At 36.3% G+C, this 18,775-nt stretch overlaps 1 protein-coding gene across 2 annotated transcripts in view; it reads left to right on the forward strand.

The window, feature by feature from the left end:
- Window positions 1–18,775, forward strand: part of NDUFS4 (NADH:ubiquinone oxidoreductase subunit S4) — a 114,381-nt gene that overhangs the window by 67,269 nt on the left and 28,337 nt on the right. For both annotated transcript variants that reach the window (XM_059417112.1, XM_059417111.1), the window contains exon 3: window positions 6,257–6,429. In XM_059417112.1, coding sequence (XP_059273095.1) covers window positions 6,257–6,429 — 173 coding nt within the window. The remainder of the gene's footprint in view (window positions 1–6,256; window positions 6,430–18,775) is intronic.

The raw sequence follows: 18,775 nt of genomic DNA on the forward strand, positions 1-18,775 counted from the left end.
GTAGCAGTCAGTATGTGTTTAGCCCATGATCCTATATGGGTTGGGGATGGGATGTGTGGGGTGTGCTCTTCTAGGTATTCCCATTGCTAATCTGGGGTTTTCTTGTCCGGTGGTTGGAATGTTCCAGTCATTACAAAATATCTTTGTCAACACCTGAAGAAAATGCAGTAAGAAATAAGCACAGTAAGTTTTAGTTAGAAAATGAGTTAAGTGGTCTTGTCTATTTCTGGTTAACTGTTGATGTCTGTAGTTCAGCAAGAGGGCTGACTGACAAAATTGGCTAAGACATTGTGACGTATCAACTTCATAGATTTTTAATGAGGTCATGAAAACAAATATGAACTCTGGGTAACTACATGTTTAAAAAGGTAGTGATATGATAACCAGCGCAAAATATTATAACTATGTAAAATGGATATGTATATAGATAATTGTTGGTAGGTAAAACAGTTAAGAAAACAGTTGCTAGTAAGTATGTGGATATATTTTAATAACTTTCTCTTTAATATTGTTACATTGTTCACCAGTATCAGTGAAATCATAGGTATCCTGAAGGAGTCATCTTCTGTGTCCCTCTTTGGTCAGGTATTTTCTGATACCTTTTTACCTTTAAAACCTGATTTAATCCTTTCAAACAGTGCTGTGACATAGGCTTTGTGATACAGTTTTTAAAGTAGGAAATTGACATACAGAGAGCTTAAACAGCTTGTTAGTACTGCACAGGTAGCAGACAGTGCCTGAGATTCCTCCAGATTCAGATAAATCTCGTCCAGATTTATCTGAATTATACTTCCTTGCTCTTAACCGGTATTGTATTTCACAGTATGATTATTTAGTTATTTCTCCCACACATCACCCGCATCATGGGTTCACAAATTATAAACTTAGCAGGAATAAAAATTTTGTCTTTATATGCTCTGCATCCCCTGGCGTAATTAACTTGGCATAGTAGGATCTTTGATTTGGAGTTGAAACAAATAAGCGTAAATTATATCTTATTCTTTCAGTTTCATGAATGTCATAGGCTTCCCCGTGTGTTTTCATACTTAATAAAGCCAATTTAACATATATTTTACTCAGTGTTTTTGATGTATAAAATAAATGGGACATTCAGCTCTATAAAAAGTATATTTTTCTCTCCAGACTTGAAGCAACTTACTGACTCTAATTATAAAACCCTTTGTTGTATTTTGATTAGTAACTCAGTTTTCAAGGAAGATAGGAGATTTTCTGTGTCTTAACACCAGTTTTATATTATTCACCCTGTCCTTTTTACAAAGTTCAATATTAATTTTCATGAAAATAGAGATGATGTTTGTACTGTTTTGAGCATTGTGTCCAGTAAGTAATACATAGTAGGTGCTGAAAAATGGTGTTGAATAAATGAGATACATTCTTTTTATTGTGTAAGATAAACATTTTACATACGTTAGTCATCATTTTACCTCATTTAGTTGATTATATAGATGGTGAATTAAGAAAAAAAATGGTGAATTAAGAAAAGTTCATTAATTTGTCCACAGTTGTGGGTTGGGATTCTCCTAACCTAATTTGACTTACTTAGCCCTTTTCTTTTAACCATTGCTCCTGCTCAGAAGAATCTAGGAGTAATGAAAATAGTTTGAGATTGAGAAACTTCTCTAATTCTTAGTTTTTTACTTGTTTTATGTTTTGCAGTCATTTGCATGTTGCTATTTGTATCTAAACATTTTATTTAAAACTTAACTTTTGGTTTCCTGATAGCCTTGCCTACTATGCAAAGTGTAATGTTACATTCCAACACTGGTTTCATCACCTGGTTGGATTCCCACATCAATGTAGTTTTGCAGTTTTTATTTGTATCTGAATTTTTACGGCCCCTGACTTTTTAGAAGTGCTTAAAGTTCTTCCCTGATAAGTAAATACATTTGGTTATTCTGTCCACTCTATTTTTCAAATTGTAAAATTTATTTTGTAAAATGTCCTTCATTATTTGTGAGACCATTTAATGAGTTTTCTTGTACTAAGTATCTGTAGGGTACTTGAAAAGAAGTTTTTATTACAGATCTAAAATTATTTTCTTTTTAAAATCTTTCGTGGTTGAAGTAGAATATAAATGCAATCTTCAAATTTAGACGCGTTTTAGCCCTGGAATAAATTTAAATACATAATTGGTAACTAAAAGCTTGCAGTAGAAGTTCCTGTAACAGTATTTGTACTTAATATTCCAGTATGTTCTGCCTTAAAACTTTTCAACATTGATCCATACATGCAATTTAGTGAACTTATTACCAAAAAGCCTGGTTAAAATTTTGGCTCTTCTGGATGTACTGGGAGATCTATCAAAAATTCCCCCAAAGTGGTGAAAACCTTTTTTCGTTTATTTCTCTTTATGACAAGTGTAAACTATTAAGGTTAAGTGGGTGGGGCAACTGGAAGTAATTACTAAGGCCAGTGGCATTTTTGTGGTTTAATAAAGGCAGAAGCTAATTATTCAGTTTTTATTTAAGTGAAATGGTGCCAAAAAGGAGGTTCCTGCAGAGCAGCTGCACTCCTTCAGTGTTACCCTAATTTACCAAAGACACAACTGTCACAAACAAAACTTTTAAACTTGATATATAGCCACAAAAGTAAGGAGGCTTTTGTTTGGAGTGCATGCAGAAGAACTCCTTTATACAAATCAACCGGCAGATGACGGACAATGATGAAAATTTGATTCTTTGAAGTCATAATAGTCATTGAAATGTGTGAAATTCTGGTATTGAAAAGAGAGCGACCAGCAAGACTCTAAATCCTGGGTGGTTGCAAGAAGCTTGCTGGGAGGTTTTTCTGCATTTTGACACCAACTTCCCATTGCTTGTTCCCTGCTTCCTTTGTTTAAAAAAAAAAAAAAAAAAGTTGAATTCACACAACATAAATGGGGACAGTTGATAACCGAATCATACAGTTTTTATATGGAAAACTAATATTTTATAATGGAAATCGGTATTTGAAAGAATAAAGTTGATTTTCATGTGCTGGCATATACTTTATTAATGATTTTTAAAATTCCTCCTCCATTTAACTAGACTTCTGAACTAGAAAGTCAGATGTAAGCTCTTCCAGAATTTAAAATTGTGGAAGAGATGGGTGCTGAAAGAGTGGAACCTCAGAATTATGATATTCATCCTTTCAGTAGCAAATACCTGAATGCCCTTCAGTCTGCAAATCATTAATTATTGTTTCTTAAAATTGCATTATTGTACCTAAGATTGTGTTTGTGAAACTTAAGATAGTGGTATTCTTTAATATTTGGAATATAGGTTTTATGTTTGACTCATCTATTTAAAAGTAAAAGTTTTAAAATTCAGAAATTAGTGTGTATTATCTGAAGGGTAACTTGATTTATTAGAATTTATAGGTAATTATTAGCTAGTGAGTCTTGAGTTTCTTCAGGTACAAACTTCAAGACTTGTTACTCATCCAATGTGATTTAGCTTTTTTGTAGTCATAGAAAATTATGAATTGTTATTTATAAATATTTTACCAATAAAATGAGAAATCTATAAAAGGCAGTATTGACATCTTCAGAGCATTTGTATCTTTTATAAGTGGGTTTTTTAAAAAACCACAGGTGATCTGTATTGCAATACCAACATAGAATCTAGAGATAATGTCTTTGGTTCAATATTGTTTAGTTTGCAGATGTTTTATTTATTGATTTTGAGGGAGAACAAAGAATTCAAAACACAAGTAAAGATTTCAACATAGTGCTTCATAGTTCTTTTCAAGTATTACATTGTTTTAATGGAATCTTGGAGTGGGAGCTTTTAGCCCATTGAAATGTGGCTTAAAGGACAGGTTCTTCTGTCACTAGCTGAAGCTGTGTGGATGAAATGATAACAATAGTGTCGTAATGCATTTTAAAAGTGTGAGAAATCAGTTTGTCTAGACTAAGAGTGTGCCTACAGGGACTAGGAATTTTAGAGCTTCTGTGCCCTTTAGGTGTCAAGTATGTGAGAGATGCCAAGCCTTTTCATCCTCAGTCTTTGGCAGCAGCTCAACTCCGCTGCAGTACCTTACATGTCTTCTGCAGGCAAAAACAGGGATTCTGTGTCAGGACAACTTAGGCTTCAAAATTCAGGAACTTATTTGTGCCAGTGCCAACTTTAAATTGGGGAATGATATCAATTAAAAAAAAAATGCCATACTTTGAGAAGCCATGGAAGCCCTGATAGTTCAAAATAAAAAGAGCTTAGCAACATTTTATAGCCACTAAGAGAGGTTTTCTGTCCTTTTTAAAAAAAAAAAAAAAGAAAGAAAAAGAAAGAAAAAAAAATTATCCTTTTCTAGGTTAATAGTACAAATCAAGAAATGCTATTTCCTTTTTAAAAAGTTTTTTTTTTAAATCATTTTGGCATTTATTTATCAAAATATAGGAGGTTATAAAGAAAAAGTAAATGTTTCCTATAATCTCATCTTCCTGAACTAGTGTTGAGTTTTAATACATTTCCTTTCCTGTAAGTCTTAAAGAGGAGCTAATTTATAGCTGTAGTTTTTATGAACTGAGCATGGAGGGTTTGCTGTGGAATTTGGAAAAGATGCCTTACCCTGTAATTTTGTAACACACTTACATTGTTTGTTTATAAGCCACTTCAGCTCTAGCAGAGAAAATATGACTTTAATATAAAGATATATAATATTAAAAAATAAGTTTATATGATGGGTTTTTGAGGACTTCCCAGGAGTCTCTTTCAGCTCTTGAGTAGAGAAATATGCTTCAGAAAGTCATCAAATATCATCATACCTGAAATTTCTTTGAAATTGAACTTGACAATTAAAACTTATCAGTTAAAAGTTATATTCATACATTTAAAAATTATGAACCAGTTGTACTTTTTGCTTTTATTTTATCCTGTACGTAAAGAAACTTTAAAAATGTAGGTGCATACTGGAAATGCATATTTGTATAAATACTTGTATGGATTGTTTTGGTTGTTTCTCCAAACAGACAAGCTGTGACAAAGTAACCACACCTAATTAATTATTGGTACAAGTAGAAAGGTATTGTGTTAAGCAGAAGATTGATTGGAAGCCAGTTAAAATAACTTAAACAATTTTGTAAAATCTGTGAGTAGGAAGACTAGTGCAGTCAGAAATACATTTAGTATTTTCCCAATACGTACCGCAGCACCAAGTGTTAACACTAATTATTTGGTCCATATCATTTAGAATGGAACTATAAATAAACATTCGTCTTCTTTAGCAGATATATTACAATGAAATTGAAATTCACAAAATTTCCTGGTTTTCGCAAATTTGGTATCATTTTCATGTTAACTCTTATTTTTAACCAGTTATTTAAAATTTACTTTAGTAAATGAATCATGATGTTATAATGATCTTACTTTGATTACCATTGGTATCAAAATGGTAATCAAATAATCAAATAATGGTATTACTACCATTACTGAATGGAGACTTAAACTCTGAATTAACTTCACTCTTTTGTTTCCTAATTTTTACTATATTTGATAAATAGGTCTAATCTGAGGCATCAAAATTATGTGCATTTATCAGTTGAGCATTTGTTACTGGGTAAAAATTATTTTTAAAAAAGTCAAAGTTACCATTGTTTTCATTTCACATTTCTGCAAAAATGTTGTAACTTTTTGGTTTACTTTTTCAAAATAGATTTGAAAAAGAAATTCATTGGAATTGAGTTTGAAAATGAAATTGAAATGAAATTTTCTTTTCCTTAGATTTCACCAAAGGGAGATAAAATGCTAATTAAAGTTGTTAATTGATTTTGTTTACCAAAAGGCTAAGGCCTTCCTTAAAGAAAATGCCTTGTTGTAAGCAGTTTGACACTGAAATCACTGGTAATAGATTTTTTTTCTATTTAAAAATTACTGATTTTTAAAATGTCCTTACTTTTAATATCCATTCACATTTTTTTCTCTCCTTACTAGTTACACCAGCTCATGTAATAAGAGTCTACTGATGACAGGCTCTTCTACCAGCAGACTCTTTAGAAATTGCCAATGCTTTGTTGGACAGAAGGGACCTAAATTTTTTTCATGAACCCTTTCCCCCTGTACCCTAACACTCCTCCCAATATACCTTTTCCATATATCAAAATAGCAAATTATAGGGTAAAACAGTAGAGTAGTGAAGTCAGAAAGCCAAAAACCCTAGTTTATAAATCTGAACAGAATTGCATGGGTATACAAAGCAGTAAAACGTACATCAGAGTGCATATGGGCTGTTGGAAATGTGTTTGCTTGTTTTTCTGTAGGATATTACCACTTTAACTGGTGTTCCAGAAGAACACATCAAAACTAGAAAAGTCAGGATCTTTGTTCCTGCTCGCAATAACATGCAGTCTGGAGTAAATAACACAAAGAAATGGAAGATGGAGTTTGATACCAGGGAGCGATGGGAAAATCCTTTGATGGGTTGGGCATCAACGTGAGTACTTTGATTTAATTTGAATATTGTTTTCTGCTCTTTCTAGATTTTCCTTGTAAATATATTGAAGTGTAAATTTTTTCTTATATAGTATACTTTTTGAGGCCATATGTGTAGGTATCATGTTCAATGATAGACAATGTATTACATTTACATATATATATATATATATATATATATATATATATATATATGTTAGTATTCATGTTAAGTGGGGCCCAGCACAATAAATCCTAGAAACAGTCTTTTCAGAGTACTGTTTATTGAATGAAATGGCTGACAGTGTGAGCACTGTTAGCATGGCCCCAGATGATGCATATTAGTTTTAGATACAATGTGTGAATAGTGTTAATAATTTAATGACACTTTTTTATTTATTTTTTCATCTTTGTTTTTAAGGAGAAGAGTTTAGAAATTAGCTATTTTGAGGGAAACTTGTAAGTTCCTGTGATCTTGTGATTAACAAATTTACAGTGCATTGGAATAAAGTGGTTATAAATTCTGTGGCACCAATGAAATAAGTCAGTGACCTAAATCTCTGTGGTGGAATAAAACTCAAATGTTAAATAGCAGAACTACCTCTAGCTGAATTAAAGTTGTTCTTACTAGAGAAAATAGCCAGATAAGCTAGAAAATGATCAGTCTTGTTGAGACTCCTTGAACACTTTATATCCAGTCTGTAGTTGAAAGTGGTTATCTGTTTAAATTATGTCTAATGGTAGAAAAGCATGATATTTAACATCTTATCTAAGTACGTGGGAGAGTTTTTGTTAAAAATGTCTGCCATGCTGCAATTTAAATAGAACTGTAGGGGCTCCTGGGTGGCTTAGTTGGTTCAGGCCCAGCCTTCCGCTCAGGTCATAGTCCCAGGGTACTGGGATTGAGCCCCGTGTTAGGCTTCCTGCTCAGCAGAGAGTCTGCTTCTCCCTTTCCCTCTCCCCCAACATGTGCTTGCTTGCTTGTGCTCTCTCTCTCAAATAAATGAAAATCTTTTAAAAAATAGATTTTTTTTTTTTTTTTTAGATTTTATTTATTTATTTGACAGAGATAGAGATCACAAGTAGGCAGGAAGGCAGGCAGAGAGAGGAGGAAGCAGGCTCTCCACAGAGCAGAGAGCCCGACGTGAGGCTCGATCCCAGGATCCTGGGACCGTGACCTGAGCTGAAGGCAGAGGCTTTAACCCACTGACCCACCCACGCGCCCCCAAAATAGAATTATTTTAGTAGAACTCTAGTAGAATGATAATTTAGTAGAATTATATTTTATTTGGCAAAATAATATACAGGCAGAATTTTTAGGTGTCCATACTCAGTGTTTGAAGTGTCATGATTACTCTCTGTCTCTCTCTCTTTTTTTTAAGTTTTATTTATTTGAGAGAGTGAGAGAGCACAGCAGAGGGAGAGGGAGAAGCATACTCCCTGCTGAGCAGGGAGCCCAATGCAGGGAAGGGCTCAATTCCAGGATCTAGGATCATGATCTGAACTGAAAGCAAACCCTTAACAGACTGAGCCACCCAGGCACCCCTGAAATGTCATAATTACTTTTTCAGTCACATGAGATTTTAATGTTTTCTTCTATATATGCAAGACTCAACAATTGTACTATTTATTGATGGCATTTGCATAGTTTTGTTAATAAATCAAACAATCAAATTGGCTTTATTTAGTGATTTATGAATCAAGTAGGATCACATCTAGCTAATAGAAAGGAGCTCTAAAGAACTATGCAGGGACGCCTGGGTGGCTCAGTTGGTTAAGCAGCTGCCTTCGGCTCAGGTCATGATCCCGGCGTCCTGGGATCCAGTCCCACATCAGGCTCCTTGCTCCGCAGGGAGCCTGCTTCTCCCTCTGACTCTGCCTTCCCCTCCGTCTGCCTGTGCTCGCTCTCGCTCGCTCTCTCTCTGACAAATAAATAAATAGAATCTTAAAAAAAAAAAAAAGAACTATGCAAAATGAAGATTTGGATTTTTTGTTTGTTTTTAATTTTATTTTTAAGTCGTCTCTACACCCACCATGGCACTTGAACTCACAATCCTGGGATCAAAAGTCAGTCACATTCTCTACTAACAGAGCCAGCCAGGCACCCCCAAAATAGAAGACTTTTATTGGCAGAAGGGATAGAGACAAGGAAGGCACAGATCACCTCATCTTTCTTGGGGACAGAAGGGGTCTGTTAGGTGGATTGCCTCATTGTTGCTGACTAGGAAATTCTAGGATTGACTAGTTTAAGATTACATTTCTGGAAGAGCTTGACACTACAGTTAGGTTACATATGAAGTCTTGCATTGTTGATGTGAGGCTTAGCACAAGTGACTCCATTTGGGACCTTTTTTTTTTTTTTTTTTAACAATCCCCCCCCCCCCCCCCCCCCCGCCCCACCCCAGTTAGAATTAGACTCCTAGCTTAACTGAGAGATACGATTAAAATTTAAGGCATTAGCATTACTTCCAGCTACCACTTTGAAATACTCACAGCTTTTATTGATCCTTTGTGTGGTGTATATATAGGTCTTGATCCCTTTGACAGACCCCAACTTCAGGTTTGTAATTTTTAAGTTGGTCATTCTTTTTGTTCCTTTTTGATGTTTCAGTCTTAGGGAGAACATTTGCTTCAGTGGGTAGAGGCTACAGCATGCATTTATTTAAAGCCTTGAAGAATATGGCATGCCAGGGAGGCTACTATGATTATAATAAGCTAGATAATTCCCAGCATTTCAATTGGATTTTCAGACCATGGTCTCCAAGACCCAAACCAATCAAAATTGATTAAGTTCAAGACTCCATGGAAGGAATCACCTTTTTACACCAAGTGGCTTTCTCAGTGATCTTATGTAACTAAGTTTCAACTTCCTCAGAAGTGGTAATCCATAACAGGTGGTGTTGACCAGGGAAGTAGAGTCCTGCCAAAGGAAGTGAATCCTGAATGCCTCCCAGTAATTCCCATCTTAATCTGTGGCTCCAGACTGGAAAGGTGACAGCCATGGAAGCCAGTAATATTTTAATTATAGAGCACACAGGCACTTTTATTCTGCTTACCCTTGCCTGTGTCCCTTTCTTTATATAGAGCCTGGATGCAAAGTTCTTCAAGTTTTGAGGTTTTCAACAAAAGACATGGAAATGAACCAAGGGGTCTCTAGTATATAGATCAGAGTTTTTGATGACAAAAAGAGAGGGTTTCACATAAGAGACTCTTAGTCTCACAAAACAAACTGAGGGTTGCCTGGGGGAGGGGGGAGGGAGAAGGTGGTTGGTTTATGGACTTTGGGGAGGGTATGTGCTATGGTGAGTGCTGTGAAGTGTGTAAGCCTGATGATTCACAGACCTGTACCCCTGGGGCAAATAATACATTATATGTTAATTAAAAGAAAAAAAGAGAAAGGGTTTTGGCTCAAGTATAACATCTTGATTTGGTGTCACCTTCTTCTCTACTTCAATTTGTTTTGAAGGTTTCCAATGTTTTTAATGGGAGTAGATGTTAAGCAAAGCCATTTTAAGCTGTGAAATACATGGCTGAGGTTCTAGTCCTTGGAGTTTGTCTGCCATTTAGTGGTGAGGAGAAAATGGGAGAACCCCTTCCAAGGAGAGTCAAGGGTTATCTTTGGACTTAGTGATTCCAAGGATGGGAGAAAATTAAAAATATTACTTTGGAAAGTTGTAGCCAGGTATTTGAGGAAACTAGAAAAATTCAGGATCTAGTCCAGTTTACAGGCATATAACAAAACCTAAAAAATAGTTTAGGACAAGATCTAACATTTAAAAGATGCACACATTATCTTACTCTCTACAATGAACTCAACTTTTTTTTTTTAACCAAAGATAATCACAATAAAACTAATATATTAACAGTAAACTTGGCCTGATTGTTTGTATAAGTACAATGAGAATGGTGATTGACCATTTAATTTTTTTTTTTAAAGATTTTATTTATTTATTTGACAGAGGGAGATCACAAGTAGGCAGAGAGGCAGGCAGAGAGAGAGAGGAGGAAGCAGGCTCCCCGCTGAGCAGAGAGCCCGATGCGGGACTCACTCGATCCCAGGACCCTGAGATCATGACCTGAGCCGAAGGCAGCGGCTTAACCCACTGAGCCACCCAGGCGCCCGACCATTTAATTTATTTTGAAGACTGCTTTGCGGGAACTTTTCATAAGGAATCTTTGAACTCTCAAAAGCTTCTAATGGATTTGCCATCAGATTTTATTTCCAGAACCATTTCAGTCAAAGCCTTGGTGACATAGCCAATATTTCCAATTGTGTCTTGTTATAAGGAGAATATATTTTTATTTAAGCTGTGTAATTAATTAACTATATTACTATGAAAATAATACACATGGGGTGCCTGGGTTGGCTAAGTTGGTAAAGCAGCCGTCTCATGATCTCAGCTCAGGTCTTGATGTCAGGGTCGTTTGTTCAAGTCCTGCTTTGGGCCGCACATTGGTCATGGAGCCTACTTAAAAACAAAAATACTCAAGAATTTCATCTTTATTTACAAAGATATACTTTACCAAACTGTGGTAAGTCATAAATAGTTTAAGGTAAAAAGTTTTACAAAATCTGGAAATAAAAAATATTAAAGAACCAGCAATATTTCAAATAAGAAATGATAAAAAATAAGTTGTCCTCATTCATTCCCGTTATTAATTCTTTGGTTTTTTAAGTAAGCCCTTTGCCCAACACGGAGCTTGACTCACTGCTGTGAGAGCCACATATGCCCTACCACCACGTTATTAAATTTTTTTTTTAAGATTTTATTTATTTATTTGACAGAGAGAGATCACAAGTAGGCAGAGAGACAGGCAGAGAGAATATATAAGGAGAAAGCAGAGAGAGAGAGGAGGAAGCAGGCTCCCTGCCAAGCAGAGAGCCCGATGCGGGACTCAATCCCAGGACCCTGAGATCATGACCCGAGCCGAAGGCAGCGGCTTAACCCACTGAGCCACCCAGGCGCCCCATGTTATTAATTTTTGAATATGGTTTTTTTCTAATAGTTCTGGAAATTCCTGCCCAGTTCAGTTTTATGATTTTAGTTATCAGAAACTTATACTTGTCAGGGCATCTGGCTGACTCAGTAGAGCATATAACTCTTGATCTTGGGGTTGTAAGTTTGAGCCCACAATGGGTATAGAGATTACTTTAAAAAAAGAATCTTAAAAAAAGAAACCTATACTTCTCAAAATCCTTTCCATGAATCTCCTTGAAAATGTAGCACTTTTGCAGGAACGTTTAAGCATCAGAGTAAAACAACATCTCTCAATGACAAGACTTAAAAATGTCTGTGGTTAAGGATCTGACAAGAGTCCCTTAAAATGGAATTGACAAGGAAATTTGGTTATTTTTGTGTTACACAATATTTTAAGATAATAAGTAGAATTATGAGTGATAACATTATACCAGGATATCAGATTTCTAAGAATTTCATATAATTTTTAGAACACTTAAAATCCGTACCTGTGTAAATACAACATAAAGAAGGCTTAATATTTTGACTATGCTTCTCCTGTCATTTAACATACCAAATAAGCCTAATCAGTTTAAAATCTCTCTTTTTATAAGGAGAGAATACAGATCTTTTCCAGTTTTCCAGGGACCCCTAGAAAATCCTCAGTTTAGCTCAAGGTAAAAAATACTTCATTTGGAGTTTAATTTGTGGGAAGTTGATTAAAAATATCATAGATTAAAAAACACTCCATCAGGGGCGCCTGGGTTACTCAGTAGGTTAAAGCCTCTGCCTTCAGCTCAGGTCATGATCCCAGGGTCCTGGGATCAAGCCCCACATCAGGCTCTCTGCTCGGCGGGGAGCCTGCTTCCTCCTCTCTCTGCTTGCCTGTCTGCCTACTTGCGATCTCCATATGTCAAATAAATAAAGTCTTTAAAAAAATAAAAAACACTCCATCAAGTAGGATCATAGATTACTGTGTTTGAATCAATAGTTACCCCATTAACCATAAATTAAAGACTTGGGGGGCAAATACAAAAAATTAAATCATTATAAAATAATAACCTTAGTTGTTCTAATAGGGAAAATTCAGTGTTCTTAAGTAATAAAAGACCTGATAAAAACAACATGAAACATATGAAATTATTTTGAGATTATAAAATCTTTGTTTTCTAGGCAGATTACTTTCAAAGGTAAAGGAAGAAGAATTTTTTAGTCTCTTATCAAAAGCAAACCAGTAGTCCAAGAAAACTTTGTCCTTTTCACAGAGAAAAAAACCCACATTCTAATTTAGCACTAGTTTGTTTATTTAATTTATTCAGAGAGTGCATGTGAGTAGGGGAGGGGCAGAGGCAGAGAGAATATCTTTTTTTTTTTTAAGATTTTATTTATATATTTGACAGAGAAAAAGAGCGCGTGCGCACAAGCAGGCAGAGTAGCAGGCAGAGGGAGAGGGGGAAGCAGGCTCCCTGCCCAGCAAGGAACCAGATGTGGGACTCAATCCTAGGACCCTGGCTTCGTGACCTGAGCCAAAGGCAGCCACTTAACAGACTGAGCCACCCAGGTATCCTGGAGAGAAAATCTTAAGTAGGCTTCACACTCAGCGTGGAGCCTGATGCAGGGCAACATCTCATGATTCTGAGATCATGACCTGTGCCGAAATCAAGAATCAGATGCTTAAGGGACTGAGGCACCTAGGTGCCCCTATGCTAGCTTACCATAAAACACCTTCACCTATATTCATTCTAATCTTAGCCAGTCTTGACCATGCCTAATGTACCTGTCCAAAGATTCCTTTTCCTCAAACTTTAGTGGCTCTAATTACATATATTAGAATTTTTAACCCTAGAAACCTTAAAATAAAGTAGGCTCTGTGCCCAAAGTGGGGCTTAAACTCATGACCCTGAGATCAAAAGCTGCATGCTCTACCAATTGACAAGTGCCCCTAAAATACTTAATTTTTTTTTTGGAAGATTTTATATATTTATTTGAGAGTAAGAAAGCACAAGAACGGGGATGGTCAGAGGGAGAAGCAGACTTGCAGGGAGCCTGATGTGGAACTCGATCCTTGGATTCTGGGATTGTGACCTGAGCTGAAGGCAATGTCTTAACCAACTGAGCCACCCAGATGCCCTAAAAATCTTAATTATTAATGAAAATAAAGAAATAAATGGTTATGAAATTTTTTTTCTTTAGCACTCTGTGAATTGGCAGACTCATAAATACTTTTTATTATTTCTGGAAATGCATGTTGTCCTGTAGTAAATTTCTTGGACACAAAACATGTTTGTTAATAGATCCAAATACTTAGAGTTCCTCTGTAAAAGGAAGTCAAAGTAATCAGAATACAGATAAACCTGTATTCAGTAATTAACATTTCAGTTTTTCCTACTTGTAAATGATCTATGTATTTAATGATCCTCCATCACTTAATTTAACACAACTTTAAGGTTTCAGGTTAACAAAAAGATTTGGGGAAACGATTTTAAAAATTCATCAAAGAACTTTTATCCTGCTTTCATCTATTTAATTCACTTGTTCTTGAGACACCTGGTTGGCTCATTTAATTAAGCATCCAACTATTGGTTTTGGCTCCATTCATGATCCTAGGGTCATGAGATTGAGCCCCAAGTAGGGCTTCACAGTCAGTGAGGAGTATGCTTGGTATTTTGTCTCTCCTTTTGCCCCTCCCCACTCTCATGCACGTGCGTGCTCTAAAATAAATGTTTAATTCACTCATTCTCAATAATTACATTTAGATAACTTATGAAAATTCATCATATTGTTACTTTTCTTGCTGACAAGTTCTATAACAGAGATAATGTGAACATATTTGACTACTAAGTCCAAGTAGAATAAAAGTTTATGTCTGCATTATATTCACTATTGATAACTTTTTAAAGACCTATTTTAATCAAACCAACAAACTTAAATTAGCTTTGATGCTGAATATGCATTAATATGAAAAGCATTGGGTTAATTTCTCTTTATATCTGAGAAATTTAGGGATACCTTAATTCAAAAAATGCTTAATTTTCTTTAAACCAATTTAAGAGAGCTCTTTTACAAATTAATTTTACCAATACCATCTAGATTTTTAAAAAATCTGTAACATATATTTAGACACATGTAGACATACAGACAGATGTAATGGAGAACTTACAACTTCTATGTTAAAATTACTGCCATGAATCAGGTACAGTAAATACACAACTCATTAAGTATAAAAGAAGTTGGATCTAAGTTCTTTTTCTAGTAGCTAGAATAAGTTTACCTGCTCAGTTGGCTAAATATTTTTTACTAATATTTCTGGAGGAAACATCTACTTCACTTGAGCTGATGTTGACAGATTTGCTTAGGACCTTTGAGGATACTTTTTTCTGGTGTCCCAGTTGATTACAAATGAAACACCAACCCTTGGGCCATTGTTGATGGTGAGCCCCTAGGAAGGTGTGGTGTGGGGGATCCAGATGCCTGGCCTTGGAGCTATTATAGCTGTAAGGCCAGTAGTTTGGCAGACCTTTGTTTGTGGTGGTGTTCCCCAGTTCTTTGAAAATGCTCATCTGTTAACCACAAGTTCAGTCAGTTGTCTCCCATCATGTTTTCTGCTTATTTATCGATCCACTAATCTCAGGAAATAATCCATTTACAAATAGGGCAGCTAGAGCAAATTGGGTGATCTCGTTTATTATATGGAGCCCCGGAATGCTGTAGGAAGGAACCTTCCAAGTGGGCTTAAAGTCTGCGGCAGATTCATCTTTGAATAATTTACCAACTAATGTGAATGGGTCAGATTCTGGGAATGGCTTTTAAAGATCAGTTGGCTGTTCTGTCCACCTTTTCTAGTCCACAAAGCAATCAGGTTAAAGGTTAAGGATCCTGGATACCGTCCTTGAAGTTAGATGGTCCTGCATTTTGGATCCAGTTGTGGGCTTCACCAAGTCCCACCAGCATATGCACAAACTGATGAGATCTGGCAGCCTGGGGGGCATAGGCCCTCAAAATGACCTTAATAAATTCTTCAGAAAACTTTGGGGATCCTCCTTGGGTTTAGGAAATTCTTTAACTATGGTTTTTAGTTTGGTCTTTGACCAGGGAGTGAGTCACCCGGCAGCCTCATGTGAATTTATCATAAAAGGTAACCTTTTAATAGTCTCATCAGAGTGGAATGGCTGTTCAGATATAGGATGTGGAATACTCAGGTCAAGGAAGATTGGGGGGAGCAATAGAAATCATGTCAGTTTTACTTTTTTTAAGTACCTCTTGTATCGTTAATTTTTCATTAGCAAAAAATGAAGCAATTTGATACGTTTTGCAAGCTTCTGAAAACCATTTAAAACACATATCCCATTCTAAGTTTGTTCACTTCAGGAACCCCTGTTTTCAAGTGGATTTCTTAAATGAATGATCTCATCTAATTGGAATGTTTGCCATAATGGCCATTGTAATTCCAGGTTGTCTCTAATAAAATTTTGACGTTTTTCTAGATATTTAAAGCTTCTGAGACTATAGTTCTTAGACAAAATATGCAGGTGTGCCAAAAGGTGGCATGCCTAACTTTTTAGAATTTAAGGATCTCCCTCTGGTTTTTTTTTTTTTTTTTTTTTTTGCCTCCTCCCCCGCTCCCCTCCGCGCAAGCTGAGCCTTTGGGTCTCAGAGCCAAACTAATACCTGAAAGGGATGTGCTGCTGCATTGGGGATTTTGTGGTATTTTGCAGTATACCTCATTGCACAGAAATTTTCTTGAGGTTGGCAGTGATACAGTGTCAATCTAATCCATTCTGCAACCAACTTCTACTAACCTGGGAATCTTTGAGTTTGGTGGTGAATATTCTAGAATTTTGAATTCTTAACGTGTTCCCACTGATTCTTGGAGCTTTTTGGCTTCCAGCATCCCTACTAGCATTAACCTTTACACAACACAAGACAAACAGACACATATACCTTAACATATTGGCAGTAACCAAGAGATGTTAACTGTGTCCTGGCCATGAGATAGCCCTTTGTGTACCACCAGTATTTTCCATCATGGAACCTTGGACTGGGGAAAGGATTGAACTAGCAAATACCAACAAACGGGGTCTGGAGGCTCCATATCAGTGGGAAACTGCAGCTGCCACTAACAGTTCCCATATGGCTCTTGGGACAGAATCAAGGACTAGGGGTTTTCACCAGTTAAACCGGAATTCCAGAATTGTGATGTTATCTATCAGCAGCTCCCAGCATGGGACTGACTAGTAAGTCAGTTAGCTTGAGATTGATAGAGAGTGGAGCTGAGAATCAAGAAGAACTTACCATGGCTCTTGGAAATGGTGAAAAAGACCAAGAACTCAAGGGTTTGTGGGTCCCATACACCTGTCACTCATTGTCTCTGAATGCCATCAGAAAGTTGCTTCAGATCCCACTGCTGCCATTAAATTGGTTAAAAACAAAATTCAGCTGAGTAAATTTAAAGAACAAATTGGTTTTATTCAATGATTTATGAATCCGGCAGCATTCCATCTAGCAAATAGAAAAGCTTCTAAATGGTGTGTGAAATGAAAGACTTACAGGAAGAAGGGGGCAAGGACAAGGAAAGAGCTGATTATCTCACCTCTCTGGTATTCCAGATTAATTCTTTTAAGATTACATTCCTGAGAGAAATTGAAATTGCAGTTATGTTAAAGTGAAGTCTTGATTTGCTGATGTGGGGCCAAGTACAAGTGACTCCATTTTGGCTCTGTTGTCTTTTTGTAACAGTTTTCAGTTGGGGTTATGCATATTACTAAAATGAAGATTCTTGTACATATCTTCTGGTGAACATATGGCTTCATATTAATATGCTAATTAATCGTGAGCCAGCTAATTTCTATTAAGAAGTTTAATTCTGAAAAAAAGGAAAAGAAAAAAGTTATTCCGTTACTTTTCTATCCTTATGCCTATCCACTTAATGACTGGTAATGTGATGAGTTTTGCTCTAGAAGATAGTTAATTTTGAATAGATTACCTTGAGTTTGTGGAGGATTTACTTTATGCTTTGTTAGGTTGGGTCTCTTTCAGTTTTACTCTGGTCTTAGTCCTAAAACATAGTGTTAAAAAAAATAACAAGGCATGGGGGCACTTGGGTGGCTCAGTTGGTTGAGTGTCTCACTCTTGGTATCATCTCAGGTCTTGATCTCAGGGTCATGAGTTCAAGCTCCAGGTTAGGCTCTATGCTGGGCGTGGAGCCTACTTAAAATAAAAATAATAAAAAGGCATGGCCCTTTTAAGGTTTCAGTGGAAAGCACAAGGCCCTTACCAAGTCCTTCTATCTCCGTGGAACTTCAAACTCAGTCTCCCCTATAGCAAGGAAACAGCTGCTGAAATCTCTGCTTAGTTCTTTCAGCCTTCTCAGCTATTGTTTTAGCACCTTAGACATTTGTGTGCAGTTCAGATGTTCCCTCCTCTGCAGATTCCTCCTTTTCACTGTTTCCTCCCCTAACTTTCTAGCTGCTCTGGCAATCCTAAACTCCTGTCTCCAGATTGCTTGTGCTGGTAAGACTTTCTGCTTGAGTTCTTGATGGTCCTAATGTCTGGACCAGAGCATACCTTTAGAGGAAAAACTATCAACTGGATCTAATCCTCTGTGGCTCCCTCCTTTCAAAAGTTGAATCTTCTCCATTTTCATTCCTGCTTTTGGCCACTCTGTTCCCTTCATACAGTTGGGCTTTTTTATTGTCTGTAGTTTATTATGTAATTGTTGGGCAAATAAGTCTGATTTAATGGTAGGTAAATCTGCCGTTACCCAAATTGGAACGCCAGTAATTAGGAATTGAGCAAATGAAGTTTAAAAATATAAGTAAAGATTGAAAAGAGTTTATTTATACTTAGAGGAGGGTAGGATATAAATGATTCATGGAAAAGATTCATAGTAAACCATGAGAGATATTTGGGATGGACTTCTGTATGCTGAGGTAGTGGCCTCTCTCTGTATTCCTAGTGGAAGGAACAGACTGAGCTGGTGGGAACTTACAGGCTACATTTAGAGAATCACTTAGCTATCTGTTTGACTAGTTGGTTACCTCCAAGGGGAATAATTAAAAAAACTGGAAACTGTGTTCTCATCATATTGTAGAAGTGCTTGAATGCTAAAGTGTAAGAGATTTAGAAATTCTTTTGGTAGACACTGGGAACTATTTTAAGTTTTACTTATTTTTTTAAAGGTTTTATTTATTTGACAGAGAGACAGCAAGAGAGGGAATACAAACAGGGGGAGTAAGAAAAGGAGAAGCAATCTTCCTGCTGAGCAGGGAGCCCGATGGGGGCTTAATCCCAGGACCCTTGGATCAGGACCCAAGCCGAAGAAGGCAGCTGCCTCATGACTGAGCCACCCAGGCACCCCTCTTTTTTTTTTTTTTAAGATTTTATTTTATTTATTTATTTGACAAACAGAGA

This window comes from Mustela nigripes, chromosome 12 (genome assembly GCF_022355385.1).
Source record: "Mustela nigripes isolate SB6536 chromosome 12, MUSNIG.SB6536, whole genome shotgun sequence".
Classification (NCBI taxonomy): domain Eukaryota; kingdom Metazoa; phylum Chordata; class Mammalia; order Carnivora; family Mustelidae; genus Mustela; species Mustela nigripes.